At 38.7% G+C, this 16,222-nt stretch overlaps 1 protein-coding gene across 1 annotated transcript; it reads left to right on the forward strand.

Moving 5' to 3' along the window:
• Positions 1-2,312: 2,312 nt before the first annotated feature.
• irf5 (interferon regulatory factor 5) lies at positions 2,313-16,135 on the forward strand. Its single transcript, XM_066705184.1, has 9 exons — positions 2,313-2,693; positions 7,504-7,730; positions 10,423-10,609; positions 10,814-10,839; positions 12,465-12,492; positions 13,029-13,418; positions 13,622-14,011; positions 14,979-15,097; positions 15,439-16,135. The coding sequence occupies exons 2-9, from the start codon at positions 7,557-7,559 to the stop codon at positions 15,634-15,636; spliced, it is 1,512 nt and encodes a 503-aa protein (XP_066561281.1). The 5' UTR covers positions 2,313-2,693; positions 7,504-7,556; the 3' UTR covers positions 15,637-16,135.
• Positions 16,136-16,222: the final 87 nt, after the last annotated feature.

The raw sequence follows: 16,222 nt of genomic DNA on the forward strand, positions 1-16,222 counted from the left end.
GAACATTACACTTCACCTTAAAAAAGTCCTGGGTTGCTTTCGCAGTATGCTTCAGGTCATTGTCCATCTGCACTGTGAAGTGCCGTCCAATGAGTTTTGAAGCATTTGGCTGAATCTGAGCAGATAATATATAAACACTTCAGAATTCATCCTGCTGCTTTTGTCAGCAGTTACATCATCAATAAATACAAGGGAACCAGTTCCCTTGGCAGCCATACATGCCCATGCCATAACATGCTTCACAGATGATATGCTTCGGATCATGAGCAGTTCCTTCCTTCTCCATACTCTTCTCTTCCCATCATTCTGGTACAAGTTGATCTTTGTCTCATCTGTCCATCTGATGTTGTTCCAGAACTGTACAGGGTTCTTTAGATGTTTTTTGGCAAACTCACTTTCCTGTTTTGGGGTTTACCAGTGGTTTACATCTTGTGGTAAACCCTCTGTATTTACTTTTTGAAGTCTTTTCCTGGAGGGTGTTCTTGATCTGGTCAACTGTTGTGAAGGGGTTTTTCTTCACCAGGGAAAGAATTCTGTCATTCACCACAGTTGTTTTCTGTGATCTTCTGGGCCTTTTGGTGTTACTGAGCTCACCAGTGCATTCTTTCTTTAATGTTTTTGATCTCTCTCTGATCGGTTTGTTTTGATTTCTCAGCCTAATGATGGCTTGCTTCTCTCGCAGTGGCAGCTCTTTGGACTTCAAATTGAGGGTTAACAGCAACAGATTCAAATGGAAATAACACACTTGAAATCAAATCTTTTTTATAGACCCTTTTCCTGCTTACCTGTAATTGAACTAATGAGGGAATAACACACACCTGGTCATGCAACAGCTGAGACAGCTGAGTACCCAATTGTCCAATTACTTTTGAGCCCCTAAAATTAACCACGTATAAAAATGTTTGGTGTGTGTAAACTGTGGGAGGAGTTAGTGATTTTCTGAATAATAATAATAAGTAGATTATAAGTACATCAAATACAAGCTATCATTGATAATAAGTATTTTCAGATACTTTCATTTCGTTATCTCTAAATTGTGTCTATTAATTCATTAATTTACCCATATGTATGTTTTGCAGTTATTTGTAGGTTGTACTGCCCTCTAGCGGAAAGAAAGAAAATACTTCACGCCTTTGCTGTATGAGATTCTCCCCCCAGAGATATATTCTTTATGTATGTATGTATGTATGTATGTATGTATGTATGTATGTATGTATGTATATGTATATGTATATATGTATGTGTTTCCTTTTTTTTTTTTACTGAAGTACATTTAAAATGTACTGTATATTATAAACCCAGCCCTAGGTTGAAGAGGGTTTGAAATGTAGGGATTATGTCAGGGTAACATAAAGGCTTTAGGGTTGAAGTTGGTTTTATATTGAAGGCTACTGTTTTGTACTCAAATGAACTAAGACGGGTTAAGTTTTGGAAATATTTGTGTTGTCAAGGGTTGGGACTTTGACTATTGTCATGGCTATTGATGGGGTAGGGATTGGCCCTCCAAAACCAAACTATACAGATTCTTATTTTACAATTCAAAGTCATCTGAATATAAAATCAATACTTTCAACACCAGATCTTGAAAAATGGAATCCAAACCTTCCCACAAAATGTAACTTCACTCAATCCACAATAACACCAATTTAAACTAAATTCCTGAATACAAACCTGCAACCATAAGCTCTGAAAGTTTAGTTTAATCAGGGATACAGATAACCAGGGCCTAAGTAAAATCTGAGTGATATTTTGACTTCTTTTGACTATCTTTTTAAAGTTCAAACATGATACTAAGTTTCCTTCTTTCAATTATTTAGACAGAATTGGCCTACTCTGTTTGCCCAAATCAAATTTCCATAATTCTTTGTACAGAGATATTAGTCTGTTATTATTATTACTGCATCAGCAAAATAAGTGACATAATAAAAGAAAACGAATTGTATTTTTATTTAATATACATATGGTGGTAAAATAATAATAATAATAATAATAATTATAATAATAATAATAATAATAATAATAATAGAGAATAGTTCAGTCAAATTTCAAACACACATTGTACAAAAAAAAAAAAAACACGCCCGCTTTCACATGGGAAGGTGACGTTAGGTGAGTATGGCAGATTTCTGCGGATCTGCGCTGCTGCCCAATAGGATCTGTGGAATTGTGCAGATCTGCGCTGCTGCCCAATGGGAAGTGTGGAATTGTGCAGATCTGCGCTGCTGCCCAATGGGAAGTGTGGAATTGTGCAGATCTGCGCTGCTCCCACTCCAGCCCGCCAGCGCCCAGGTACCACAGACACGACCCTGACTTCCGTCTCGCCGCGCAGCTGACTCCCGGAAGGGTGGGACCTGTGCAACTTCTGCAAACTTTGCGTCACTTTCACATCATGTTTAACACTGTGCAAATTTATCAGGAAGCACAGAGGAAACATTTTTGTCCTGCCTACCCATTGGCGTTTTTATTTTCATTTTCAGAGGAGTTATATGGCGTCGGTGATACGAACGACGTTTTTTAGGTGAATGTGCGGAGACCCTGCGCGTACAGGACGTGTGAGTGGCCGGTCAGGAGTGACATCTGGTAGACGTTGTGTTTTCCTATCCCATAGACTGCTGTCTTGATTGACCCACAAGGGAAAATAAATCACAACTGTCAGCAACTGCAATACGAGGTGATCTCCAGGGCCGCTGAAGGTAAGCAGTGTCATTGCAGTGACAGCCTGCAGCTGCTTCGCTGTTCTGTACTTGCTGTTGGACATGCATGTTTTTCCCACATCAATGATGGTTAATGTCAAGTCATTATTCAAATATAAATGAAACATTCATAATGTAATTGTAGCTTTCAATGTGTGTTTTTATTCGTTCTGGTAGGTCACTGGTTTATTGTACATTGTTGAGGAGGGAGGATGGGACACTTTGTATTCAGTATCTTGAACTGTTCTTGCATTTTCTTGCCTTAAGCAGTTCTGTCACAAATGAGCCGATGCGTCGGGTCGGGAAGCCATACATACAGTTGGTCTTACACATGCAGTGTAAGTGGGACATTGAGAAAGTGTAATAAAAGTTAGCAGCTGTTTTTCACAACAAATGACATCCTCTTTCTTTCATATCGGGAAGTTTTGGGAAGTTGAAAGGATGCTGTGATGTCTTTAATTCATCTGACATGATTGAAGTGCAGTGGTGTTCTTTTCTGGAAGTCCTTTATGTGTTTGACAGCAAGGAAGTGTGTCCGGTCACACACACATTTTTAGTTGTGTCTGCAACATTTGAACTTTTGTTTTTGGGCTATTGTATCTACTAAATGTCTGTATACTGATGTGCGAGAAACAATACATATGGATTGTAATAACATGAGCATAAGTGGCTTTTCTGAGCACAACAATCCATGCACATAACCATTCACACAGGGCCCAAAGTGCACATCTAGCCATGTGGTCTCCCTCTAACCAGTAGATCCAGCCTGTAGGAATATACAGAATAATGTAACCAACGTTTACATGCATGCAAAGCAATATGCACAAGCCATGCGCAAATGGACTGCTTGCATTGGTCCAATCACAGCGGCAGAACAGTGCACAGGGTCCAACAGTGCAGGGCAAAGACCCCGACCTTGGCACTGGGCTGAGGACAGTTCCCCACAGATCAATCAAATCAAGGATGCAATGTAAAAAAAACTAAAAAAAACCCTCATCTGAATATGTCAACTACACACACACAGACACGCATAAATAAATAGAGCACACTATTTGAGGCAGTGCTAGTTCAGTCACACCATTTCCAGCAGTTCTGCTACACGGTCCCTCTTAGGAATCCCCCTTTTTCATCCCTGGAGACGCTAGATGACCACAGGAAGATCTGTGTTGCCCAGCTATTTCCTCAGCGGGTTTAATTATATCTGGGTGGCAATCCATACACAGTTTGGTGCCTCCAGGAAAGAGCCCGCCAAATCCCCCCTCCATCTGCTCTTGCAGTCTCTTGTTTCTTACTGTGTGCACTGTGGTCTGCTTCCCAGGGTTGTAATGACCAGGCAACAACATTTGCCTAGCATTGACCAGATCGGTGCTGAATGGTAATCTCATTACTTTGCAGATAGCTTAGCCACCGAGCAACCTGGCTGTCTGGACATAGACGTAGTGCAGAGCCGCTACTACTGCCAGCAGTTCTCTCCCAGTCACACACTATCTCTATGGCCTGTGTTGAGAGCTGTGCTGTAAGCCAACCCCTCCTCCTACAGTGACCAGCTGGGAGTGGCCACTTGAACTGCAGAGATCCTGTCAGTGTTGGTTTTGATGCCCTCATTGCTTACAGAGTGTCTTAAAAAGGTGACCTCTTAAAGAGACTGGAGGGGAAGGCTTTTTGTCAGTCATACAGTTTCATGTTTCATTAGATGCAATGTACCTTTCAAGCATTTTTACCCCACAACATCAGATTTAAACTTTAACTTGGTAGTATTTGAGGAAAAGTGTTCCCTAAGAATATTGAAACCAGGTCTTGCAAAACAAAGGTCTTTTAATTCTTGAAGTTGTTTGCATTGGTGTGTGTCAGGAACCTCTGCAAGGAAAACTGTACATTTTATTAGCAAAAGATCGCGAATACAGTGAACACCACTTCTGCGAAGGGCATTGCAACACGACTTGTGTAACATACCAATTCAAGTGCAGTCTCTGTCAACCAAAATAAATGGTTTATTATATCATTCAACAGATAAGACACACTGGACAAAGTAAATTATATTGGGAATAAGATAAAAAGACAAAGGTAATACAGGAGAATGGAGAGAGACTGGTATCCTGTTGGTCTGACTATATCCTTATCTGTAAAAAAAACTTGTACTTATGCATTTATATTGTTGACTGAAGTACTTTAGCTCATTCTTCCTGTTCACATAACTCTGTCTGCCACCTTATTCAGCCACTTGACTGCATTCCCTAAAACATCTTTCCTGTCCCACACAGAAAAGCATTTGGACCCAAAATAAATATTTTTTTATTATTATTATCATGTGAATCAATACTTTCCCCCCAAGTAAACAAGAAGCAGTACAATCCTTAAAGTTAAACCTTAAAAGGGAATATGAAAAACAAAACAGTTAAAAAAAATGAAATTTTTTGTTTTCATGCGTCTTTTTAAGAAAAACTGCCTTTTTTGGATAGAATAATTAACACATCACTGGAGATGAGTATCACAAAATGATGGAGTCACATGGACTATCTTACTGAACTAATAAGACAGGAAGATTTAACAATATAGTGAACCCTCTGAAAAGAACATGTAAAAGGAACACTTTTTGTTGTCGAATTAAAATATCCCGTCTTTTCAGCTATTAGGCCTACACTAGGACATACTCTGGGCATTTTGTAGCAGAATGCATATCACCATTACAAATATTTTCCTAAAATGTATTTAGGTTTGTTAGTGTATGTTTCATTTTTCATTTTAATTTGTTCTTTATTATTATTATTTTTTATTTATTTGTGTAAGCTATCAATTTTAGCTTAATTGCTTTTGTATTAATATCAAGCAGGTGCTACACAAGGAGTGAAAACCCCCTATTTAAGATATGTCATGGAAATCCTTCAGATCTTTGTGTTATTAATAGACAGAGTAGAAAAAGCTCAGTTGGTCCAGATGGTTGACAGAAATTGCTTGCTATCAGAAGGCTCCTGGTTCAAGATTTAATTTAGCCTCTGATTTGTTGTGTTTTTCCCTGAGCAAGTTACATAACCTCCTTGTGCTCTGTCCTTAGGACTTCACAGCAAGGTCAAATGCATAAGTGACTGCTCAGACCCACTTACAGATGGAGTTCAGCCCTGAAGACCCGCAGGTCTCTGTGTAGAGACTTCTACTGAATTATTAATCATTTCCACATTTTTCAATTTAAAGACAGTCGAGAGAGAAAAATATATAATCTGAAAAAGGAGAGCCGAAATTGTCATACTGATGAGGACATTCAAATACTACTACTGCTACTACTACTACTATTATTATTATTATTAATAATAATAATTATATATAGTATAAAGAATATAAGTAATCACTAATAATAATTATATTTATTATTATATAGCATAAGCTAATTAGTATAAACAACAATAGTGGTAGTAGTAGTTTTGTGCCTGCTTATGTTAAGAAGAACCATTACTTTCTCATATATTAAAAGGTAGCTCTTTAGAAGAAGCCCCCCAACCCCCCAGAAAATGCATTTTCTGTTTGCTGCCCTTGCCAAATACGTGACTGTGTGACAATAAAGGCTTAAATAGAAACCAAATATCTCCCATTTGGCCCATTATTTGTTCTCAAGATTATATTCATCTGGCAAATGGAGAAAAAAAATTGGCCCCTCCAGCAAGAGGCGGCTGTATATAAGTATCCATGGCTGGGCTGTTCTCTAATGACTCAAACAAAGACCTGCCTGACTGCTTTGTAGCGTGTTGTGACATGATCATTCTGGTACTCAGCACTTACTGAGCACAGTAGCGTTCAGCCATCCTCACACAGGGATTGATTTGCAGCTCCTCTCCGGGCTTATCATCTTTACCTTTAGACTTTAGATTTCAGATACTGAAATCATTTTGAAAAACCTGGGTAGACCCTTCTTGAGAAAATAATTAAGCTTATTGTCTATTAAATAGACCATAAAATGGAAATAAGTTTTCAGCTTGCATCATGCATAAGAACACACAGCATCAATAATTAGTCAATATAAAAATAAAAATTGTAGTCCAATAACTCAGTAGCAGCTCCTTGTTTTCCAGCTAGATACTCGGGTCCACATCTCGAGTTCAGTAAAAGATTTATATACAGGCATAACATCAGTACTGTACTGTATGTAATTGATAAGCTTATTGAAAGTGTTACAGCTTGGGATAAAACTTAAGAAAATGTTACTTTCCTGGCAAGCGGTAACATGTCAGTTTGGTGTACGGACTCTGCCATATCGGAGGCATAACTTGACCCTGACAGAGTGTCAGCTGAGTGAATCATTATATCGAGGTCCCTCACTGTTGCACACGATCTGAATTACTTTCACAACTGTATGTGTTCAAAGCTGAGTGTCAAAATGAACTCTGAAACAATATACCATGACGGTGCTGGAGTAGTTTAGCATTTTTTGTTCAGTTGCTTGACCTCGATGTTTCAAACAGTGAAATAGTCATTCAAACATAAACCAAGAAATAAACCAAACTAGTATTTACACTGCAAAGAATACTAAAACACAATTGTCCTATCCTTCAGCTAGTTTACTTTAGTCTAGCAGTGTTGCACAGTTGGGGCTGCTCGTTCTTTATCTCTTTGTCTTTTTTCTCTCCCCCTTTCAAGCTGTAACAAACCACTTTAGAAATAAGAAACGGACTAAAAAGGAACTACGTATTCACCATCACCTCAGCTCTTGCTCCATCAGTCTGCTGTTTTTTTTTTTTAACCTTTCCATCTGTAACAAAAATACAAACGCCCCACCATTTTTTAGTGATACTTCTCTAATAACTTTTTTTTTTTCTTGCAGCCCCCCCACCCTTCCCCAGCCCCTCTTGTTACTGTGAGAGATAGATTTCCACTATGAGTATTCAGCCCCGCAGGATCCGTCTGAAGCCCTGGCTCATAGCTCAGGTGAACAGTGGGAAATACCCTGGGCTACAGTGGTTAGACAAAGAACAGAAGCTGTTCCAGATACCCTGGCGTCACGCCACCCGTCACATGCCTACACTGGAGGAGGAGAACACCATCTTCAAGGTACATTCCTCGCACGCCTGCACAGTACTGGACATCTGATTGTGAGCAGGGGGCTGATATTGCCAGGATAGTAGTTGTTTTTTAAAGCATCTTTCACAAAAAACGATGTGTTCAAAAAGTCAAAAGAATGTTGAGTTTGGTCTTCATGGTGAAACTTTTAGCGAGTTTCACTTCCTGTTGAAAATGATGTGGTCAAATGTACCACTTGATATAAATAGGCTCTAAGAAGGAGCGGAATATATAGATTATATTAAACAATACCTTTATGTTTTTAGAATTGGAGGCCGGTGCAACAATTACTCTACAATTAAACTATGAATTGTTCTCTGATCACAAAAACAAATGTTTCTCTTATTATGGCTTTAAAGTTAGTGCTGTGAGCTATAGTGCTGTTGTATTGGTGCGTGTGGCCTCTCAAAATAGGATGACTACTGTAAAATGAGGTTTAGGTTCCCACCCACCCATTAGATACGTAACATTATGTATTATAAGGCTGCACTTGGGATAGATTTGTAACTGTAGTGGTGAGATTAGAGGTTTCCTTTGAGGTTGGCAAGGCCTAGATTATATATATTTAAATAGTACAACATTCTGCACTGCACTTACTAATCATTGGCTTCTAGGTAATTTTAGATGACCTCGTACTCTACTTCTGAAAACATGTATCCAGCCTCTTGCAAGTAATCTGGATTCTGTTGCAAACACTTTGGTTGTTGCCCTGTCAACAAATTGTTGTTCAGCGTGATTCAGCCCTCCACATTGAATTTCTTAACCTGGTTTTTTTCTCCTTTGAAAACAGACGATTGGAACATGATATAAATTGTGAAGTTCTGAAGACAGCTCTACACCTGTTTCTAACTTCCGATACTCGTTTGTAACCCTTACCACACTGATCGACCATTAAATTAACAGTATTGTATCTGGTGTTATTTAGGATAGCAAATACAAAAGCTGGATTCCAGCTATAGAAAAAGTGGGTATGGATAGTGAATTCACAGCATCTGCATGTATCACAACAAACTGGAAATAAAATAAGAGAAGATGTGTGCTTTGTAACATCCGTAAAAAGGCCATTCGAGTTCATGTGTATATCCTGTGAATGTGATGAGACTAAAGATCAGCTTGGAAGTTTCCTTCTTCAGCCAGCTGTAAATAAGCAGTAACAATAATGGCTGTAATTGTGTTTGGCAATTCAGATGTTTGCTTCTGCTTTTTTTGTATTCACTCATTGTCCAGTCTTTATTTCATTGCTTTCCAATTTGTAATCCAAGAACATTTTACACTCTGAATGAGGATGTACAACACACACAAAAAAAGATTTAAAAAGTATTGTTTCTCTCCTGAATCACCACAAATCCTAATCTCATGTTAAAAGACCATGTTCAGTAATCGCTAGAGCAGTTTCAGAAATGTTGCAAATAAATGTCAAGTGTGTTTATAAGAAACTGTAGGATTTTCAAACAAGTGGTAAATTGAGATGTTATTTGTTGCCAGTAAGCTTTTCAATTCTGAAATATAAAGATAACTATCAGGTAAATGCCAATCCTAAAAGCAAAGCATTTACTGTATTCCCAGAACTATCTTTCAATAGTAGATAAGATTCAGCATTTCTGTCGGCTACACAATATTTAATTTTATTGCTTGATTGTGTCCTCCATATCTCATTACATGCAATATCTATATTTTGTTTAACGTTCCCAACAGATGCTCAGTGTGGCTCTGTATGCAATAATATCAATTGAACTTGCTTCTAAGGAATATTAATAGTGTTATACACTTTTATATTGAATTAGTTCATTAAAAATAGGAAGAGGTAGAGTTCAACCTTTGATCCTTTTTTTTTGCAATCACATGATAAAGTTTCAGTTTGTTGTTCAGATTAACCAATAATACATACAAACCCTGCATTCTCAAACAAGAGAAAGAAGTATTGCGAAATTGTTAAGCCACACAAAACGTCATTGATGTCCCATGATCAAACTATACAAATTATACTATACAGTTTAGTAGTATTGTGGTGTCACAGACTGGCAAAGAGCCATTTCATTTATTTATTTATTTATTTATTTATTTATTGTCTTATTTGCAACCGTAAATGTTACATGGTTTCTGATATGAGAAGTCTGGATTTGAATATTTCAATAAAAAAGATTGTACATCGGTATTTATCTGCAGAAGAATTTGTTAATTATTGGAATGGCTGTCTCCAAATTCCACATATGAACCTCTGTCTGGGATTATGTGGAAGCTCGTAAGAACCAAAATGCTCCAAAGCTTTGCAACTTGCCAAAGGTGAATGTACAAAGTATTGGGAGGAAAATGCTCTGTGAGATTAAATCAGTTAGTATTTTGTTTTGTAATGTGTTTTATGATGTTTATTAATAACGTGTGGTGCTTTGTGTATATGCCACAAACAACACTAAATAAAATACATATTTACATAGGAGCTGAAGCTTTTGCACAGTACTGCACGGGTAGCATTCAGTAACTGACAGATTCAGATCTTGTGGGAGTCAGGATGATTAATTGAACCCTCAGCCAAGTGAAGAAAACCACCCCTCTGTTTACCTGACAGCCCTTGTACAGACATTGCAAGGAAAAAAAACTAAAGGAAAAAAAAAAAAAAAAACAACAAACCAACTATGATGAGTTCATTCTATCATGACTCATTTGAGCTTTTCCTACCCAACAGGCCTGGGCACTGGAAACTGGGAAATACCAAGAGGGAGTGGATGAACCCGATCCAGCCAAATGGAAAGCGAACCTGCGCTGTGCCCTCAACAAGAGCCGCGAATTCAGACTGAAGTACGACGGCACCAAGGAGACCCCCGTTGAGCCGTACAAAATATACGAGGTGTGCGACCAACCGTATAATGGAGGTAACCAGAACCAAAGCTACAGCGAACCGAACTGTCCCTATTAAGTTTTACAGGGTCCCTTAAAACGGCAGTCGTTTTGCATCACATAGACTATAATTCATTTTTAAAATACAGTAGATGTGTGGCCTATACCTGATCAAATTCTTTATAATGTGGCTCCATAAAACAGACTTTGATCTGTATTTTTATTTATTTATTTCACAGATGTAGGAGATGATGATGATGATGAGGTAAGAGTATATTTCTTTCAGAATCCGGTTTGACTGATAAAGTTATCAGTATCAAAGCCGTTTTTTCCTATACCAACAATTAGGAATATTTAAAAAAAACAAAAAAAAACAATCATGGTTCCATTTATGTATTTATATTTCTATTGAGATATACACTCACCTAAAGGATTATTAGGAACACCTGTTCAATTTCTCATTAATGCAATTATCTAACCAACCAATCACATGGCAGTTGCTTCAATGCATTTAGGGGTGTGGTCCTGGTCAAGACAATCTCCTGAACTCCAAACTGAATGTCTGAATGGGAAAGAAAGGTGATTTAAGCAATTTAGAGCGTGGCATGGTTGTTGGTGCCAGACGGGCCGGTCTGAGTATTTCACAATCTGCTCAGTTACTGGGATTTTCACGCACAACCATTTCTAGGGTTTACAAAGAATGGTGTGAAAAGGGAAAAACATCCAGTATGCGGCAGTCCTGTGGGCGAAAATGCCTTGTTGATGCTAGAGGTCAGAGGAGAATGGGCCGACTGATTCAAGCTGATAGAAGAGCAACTTTGACTGAAATAACCACTCGTTACAACCGAGGTATGCAGCAAAGCATTTGTGAAGCCACAACACGTACAACCTTGAGGCGGATGGGCTACAACAGCAGAAGACCCCACCGGGTACCACTCATCTCCACTACAAATAGGAAAAAGAGGCTACAATTTGCACAAGCTCACCAAAATTGGACAGTTGAAGACTGGAAAAATGTTGCCTGGTCTGATGAGTCTCGATTTCTGTTGAGACATTCAGATGGTAGAGTCAGAATTTGGCGTAAACAGAATGAGAACATGGATCCATCATGCCTTGTTACCACTGTGCAGGCTGGTGGTGGTGGTGTAATGGTGTGGGGGATGTTTTCTTGGCACACTTTAGGCCCCTTAGTGCCAATTGGGCATCGTTTAAATGCCACGGCCTACCTGAGCATTGTTTCTGACCATGTCCATCCCTTTATGACCACCATGTACCCATCCTCTGATGGCTACTTCCAGCAGGATAATGCACCATGTCACAAAGGTCGAATCATTTCAAATTGGTTTCTTGAACATGACAATGAGTTCACTGTACTAAATTGGCCCCCACAGTCACCAGATCTCAACCCAATAGAGCATCTTTGGGATGTGGTGGAACGGGAGCTTCGTGCCCTGGATGTGCATCCCACAAATCTCCATCAACTGCAAGATGCTATCCTATCAATATGGGCCAACATTTCTAAAGAATGCTTTCAGCACCTTGTTGAATCAATGCCACGTAGAATTAAGGCAGTTCTGAAGGCAAAAGGGGGTCAAACACAGTATTAGTATGGTGTTCCTAATAATCCTTTAGGTGAGTGTATATACACACACTATACAAACATATTTTTGTTGATATTTTTTCTAATCTATGTAGGGAAAGTTAAAGTCAGCTTTGTTTGCATGCCAGATTTGAGATTTGACACAGATTTGGCTGTGTATTTCAAGTAAATCAAAATATGATCTAGTAATTTGGGAAAATTCTTGATATCAGAACCTTTTAAAACATGTTAATTTAATTTTGATACCACCTCGTGTCTGTAAATATGTTGTATTTTGTTTTTATTTCCAGCTTCCAAGGATTTGTGCTCTCACTATTGGTAAGGTGCTTTTTTATCCTATGTATGCTGCATGTCCACAAAAATTCTGTTAAAATCTATGTAAGTTAAAATTTTAGGATTAAAGTATTTTGGCCTTTACTTTTTTGCATCAATAGTAACCAAACTCCTTGATCTTTTTGATAACTGTTGTATTGTTAATTTGAGTATATGTAATAGCTGAATACTTTGCACAATAAATCATTTTTATACAGATATACTGGTACTTTTTATACATGGGTTGTCCAACTGAGATTCTGGGGAGCCCCAAAGCAGTTAGCGTTATATAGAAACCATATATAGACTAGTTAGCCTCTTCAAAATCAATTAAAAATACAGTTCATATGAATCTCACTACAGTTCAGTACATTTTCTCTTAAATAAAATTCCTCTGGCTAAAATCAGACTTTAACACTAAGCAGGTGAGCTGGAACACCCTGGATACCATTGATTTTTGTTCTGAATGCAAAGACCAATTACAAAAGAAAAATGAACTCACTACAGTAACACAGCAATGTATTTTTCTTCTTCCTCTGCAGATCCCCCCAGTTATTCAGCCATCCCCTTCATCAATAACACTTTTGGGTCTAGCAGCCTTCCTCAGATGGGTCTCCTGCACAACAGCATCACTCCCAATCCTAACGGCGGTGTTGCTATAGACGTGCCACACCAGACAATGACTCTGCCCGAGTTTCACAATGACATTTCACTCGACCTCAGGCATGGAGGCTTCATACACGGCAACGGTGCAGCAGGCCCAGGAGACATGGGACACGGTAGCATTCCCCGGGGACACAGCGAGATGCCACCAACCCCCATCTCGGCTGACATTGCCGATGCCCCCATGACTGCGGTCATCAATCCTCAGGGAGATGTGCAGCCCCAACCTTGCATTTATGATCTGCTCATCAGCCCGCATATGCTGCCATGTAAGCAGAATTGTTTTTGTTCCTAGAGCAGGGCTTTCCAACCCTGACCCAGTTGGTTTCATAGGCTACCCTACATCAGTTTCTAAAGACATGACATGTAACTAATATTCCTCAACAGTCTTTGGAAGAATTTAGAAGCTAGAATGTGTAGAACCTCTGACAAACTGACCCTTTTAATACAAATGTGTTTTCTGTCGTTTCAGTGACCGATTTAGATCTTAAATTCCAGTACCGGGGGAGGGCGGCAGGGTGCTTGACTGTAAGTAACCCTCAAGGTTGCCGGCTGTACTACGGGAACCTGGAGCCCACGCCTGAGCAGGTGGATTTATTTGGCCCAGTGACTCTGCAGCAGGTGCTCTTCCCCAACACGATGGAAATCCCCAACGAGAAGCAGCGATACTACACCAACCAACTCTTAGACGTCATGGACAGAGGCCTCATCCTGGAAATCCAGGGACAGGATATCTATGCAATCCGCCTGTGCCAGTGCAAAGTGTACTGGTCTGGGCCTGGCGTTTTGGAACAGGCTGGGCCGAATCCCATTGAAAGGGAAAAGAAGATTAAGGTTTTCAGTTTGAACAATTTCCTCCAAGGTTAGTGCTTGCACCTGCTCACAATGTGCAAACTGCGCTTCCCTTTAAACGATGAAATGGTTCAGTTATGTTATGGCGACTTGCAGTGGAACACAAACCAGAAGGTGCTGTGGCCCTGCCGGAGTAGGCCTGCCCACTGCTGACGTACTCTACAGTTAGCCCAAAAGAAAGTATAAGATTCACCCCTGTGTAAAGACCTGGTGAAGAGAATGGAAATGAAGGCCAGTAGTAACAAGATGGTAATGTTGCTATAGATTGTGTGCAATAAATTAAAGGATTCTATGGAGTCCACATTCATGCTAGAGTTTCTCAGCTCCAGCATTGATCTCCACATATTGCTGTCATTGAAAATCCTATTTAGAGAGAACACTTATTAAAAAGAAATGGGACAATAATGTCTTTATAGTGATGTCATGAGAGGAAATAATCTGATTCCTAGATTATTGATCTCTGCATACATTGATTTAAGTGAAAGTAATAAAGGGAGAAAAAGAAAAAAAGACCAGGGATTATTGTACCCTTAGTTTCTCTCACCAGGTGAAGGCCATATTTTCTCTGTGGACGTTATTAGAAATAGGAGAAGAGCAAAGTAATGCTTAAGATGCATCATGACGGCAAGAGAACATCTTTTATCATTTTATAAAAAGATTTGAAATAATTTTGCAGTTACGTTGAAGTGAATTTCATCGTTCTGATACTTTTCTAATTAATTCCAGATACATCTCTTACTGAGATCCAGTTTTTTTTGTTTTTTTTAATAGCCTCCGAGATATTGTCACCGAACGTTGTGTATACAAAGATGTGGCATGCACTTGACCACGACCACACGCTTTTTTAAAATCCACATCATGTTCAGAAATAGGATAAAGGTGCTCCCAATGTAATCAGTATGTAAAACTGTCAAAGGTGTCTTTTGAAATGATTCAATTCGAGTGTGTTACTCAACTATTTTTCCCCCGTGTGACAGGGCTGATCTTGTACCAGAAAGGGGAAAATAATGCTCCACCTCCCTTTGAAATCTACTTCTGTTTTGGAGAAGACTGGCCAGACAGGAAACCAAAAGAGAAAAAGCTCATTATTGTCCAGGTAAAAAATAAATAAATAAATAAATAAATAAATAACCCCAAATCATCTAAATAAGATAAATCTAAATAACATTTAGATAAAATAAAAATGTTATATATCTGAATTACTTAAAAGGTTCAAGAAGCCACATTTTATACATCTTTAAAAAGGTTTAACAGTATGCATATTTCTGAATTATCAAAAAATGAACACTTCTCAATGCTCCCTAGCTGTCCAACCTACTCTTATTAGTTAATTCTATATTTGGGTGTAATGGCCTCCAAAGATGTGCAATTGAGAATCAAATGAAACATGAAAGTTGAACTTAAAATCTTGTTTCCCCATCATTTTATTCAATTTAGGTGATTCCGGTTGTGGCCCGAATCCTCACAGAGATGTTTTCCGGCGAGCTCTCCTGGTCCACCGATAGCATTCGACTTCAGATCTCCAACCCAGACCTCAAAGACCAAACTGTGGAGCAATTTAAAGAGCTTCACCGACTCTGGCAGAACCAACAGACTCAAGCCCAGTGGGGTCTGCAGCCATCCAACCTGACCTGAGCGTACACCTCTGCATTTCTTATGAGCTTTTAAAACTATTCCGGGCGGAGAAAGGTTCATTTTAATGAAAGTTAGCCATTCTTCTTGATACACAAATCGACCGGACATGCTGCCAGAAAGACTTCATTCCCTTTAAATTACATTTCAACTTGTGATGTCCATTTACTTGAATGTTATTTGCAAATCAACTTTGTCAACATTGTCTTTTTTTTTTTTTTTTGGTCCAAATTATTTTATTTTTGTTTTAAGGAGTTATAGGCCATAATTAAGCTATGCATTTTTGTTCTGCAACCACACAGTTGCAATATAAGAACTAGGTAATGGAGGCTTATGAGTAAACCACTGTTTTTTCAGAACTAGGTGGGGGAATCACCAGGATTAAAAAGATGGCCAAGATTGTGTAATGCAAATGAACTTCCTCTGTTTTAAGAACTTGAGTGACTGCTGTGGCATCTGATGGTTTCATTTTTCATAATAAAAGACATATTTCTCACTATGATCCTATGTCCAAGTTAAATAATTGTGAATATGCTTTTGTTGTGGGGGTGGGAAGGTACTTTGCACTTCTTTAAACTATAACCATAAA

The sequence above is a fragment of the Amia ocellicauda genome, chromosome 5, assembly GCF_036373705.1.
Source record: "Amia ocellicauda isolate fAmiCal2 chromosome 5, fAmiCal2.hap1, whole genome shotgun sequence".
Classification (NCBI taxonomy): Eukaryota; Metazoa; Chordata; class Actinopteri; order Amiiformes; family Amiidae; genus Amia; species Amia ocellicauda.

Coding starts and splice junctions, on each gene's coding strand:
- irf5 (XM_066705184.1), top strand. CDS start 7,557: ATGAGTATTCAGCCCCGCAGGATCCGTCTGAAGCCCTGGCTCATAGCT. Junction 10,610..10,813: donor CGACCAACCGTATAATGGAG/GTAACCAGAACC, acceptor TTTATTTCACAG/ATGTAGGAGATGATGATGAT. Junction 12,493..13,028: donor GATTTGTGCTCTCACTATTG/GTAAGGTGCTTT, acceptor CTTCCTCTGCAG/ATCCCCCCAGTTATTCAGCC.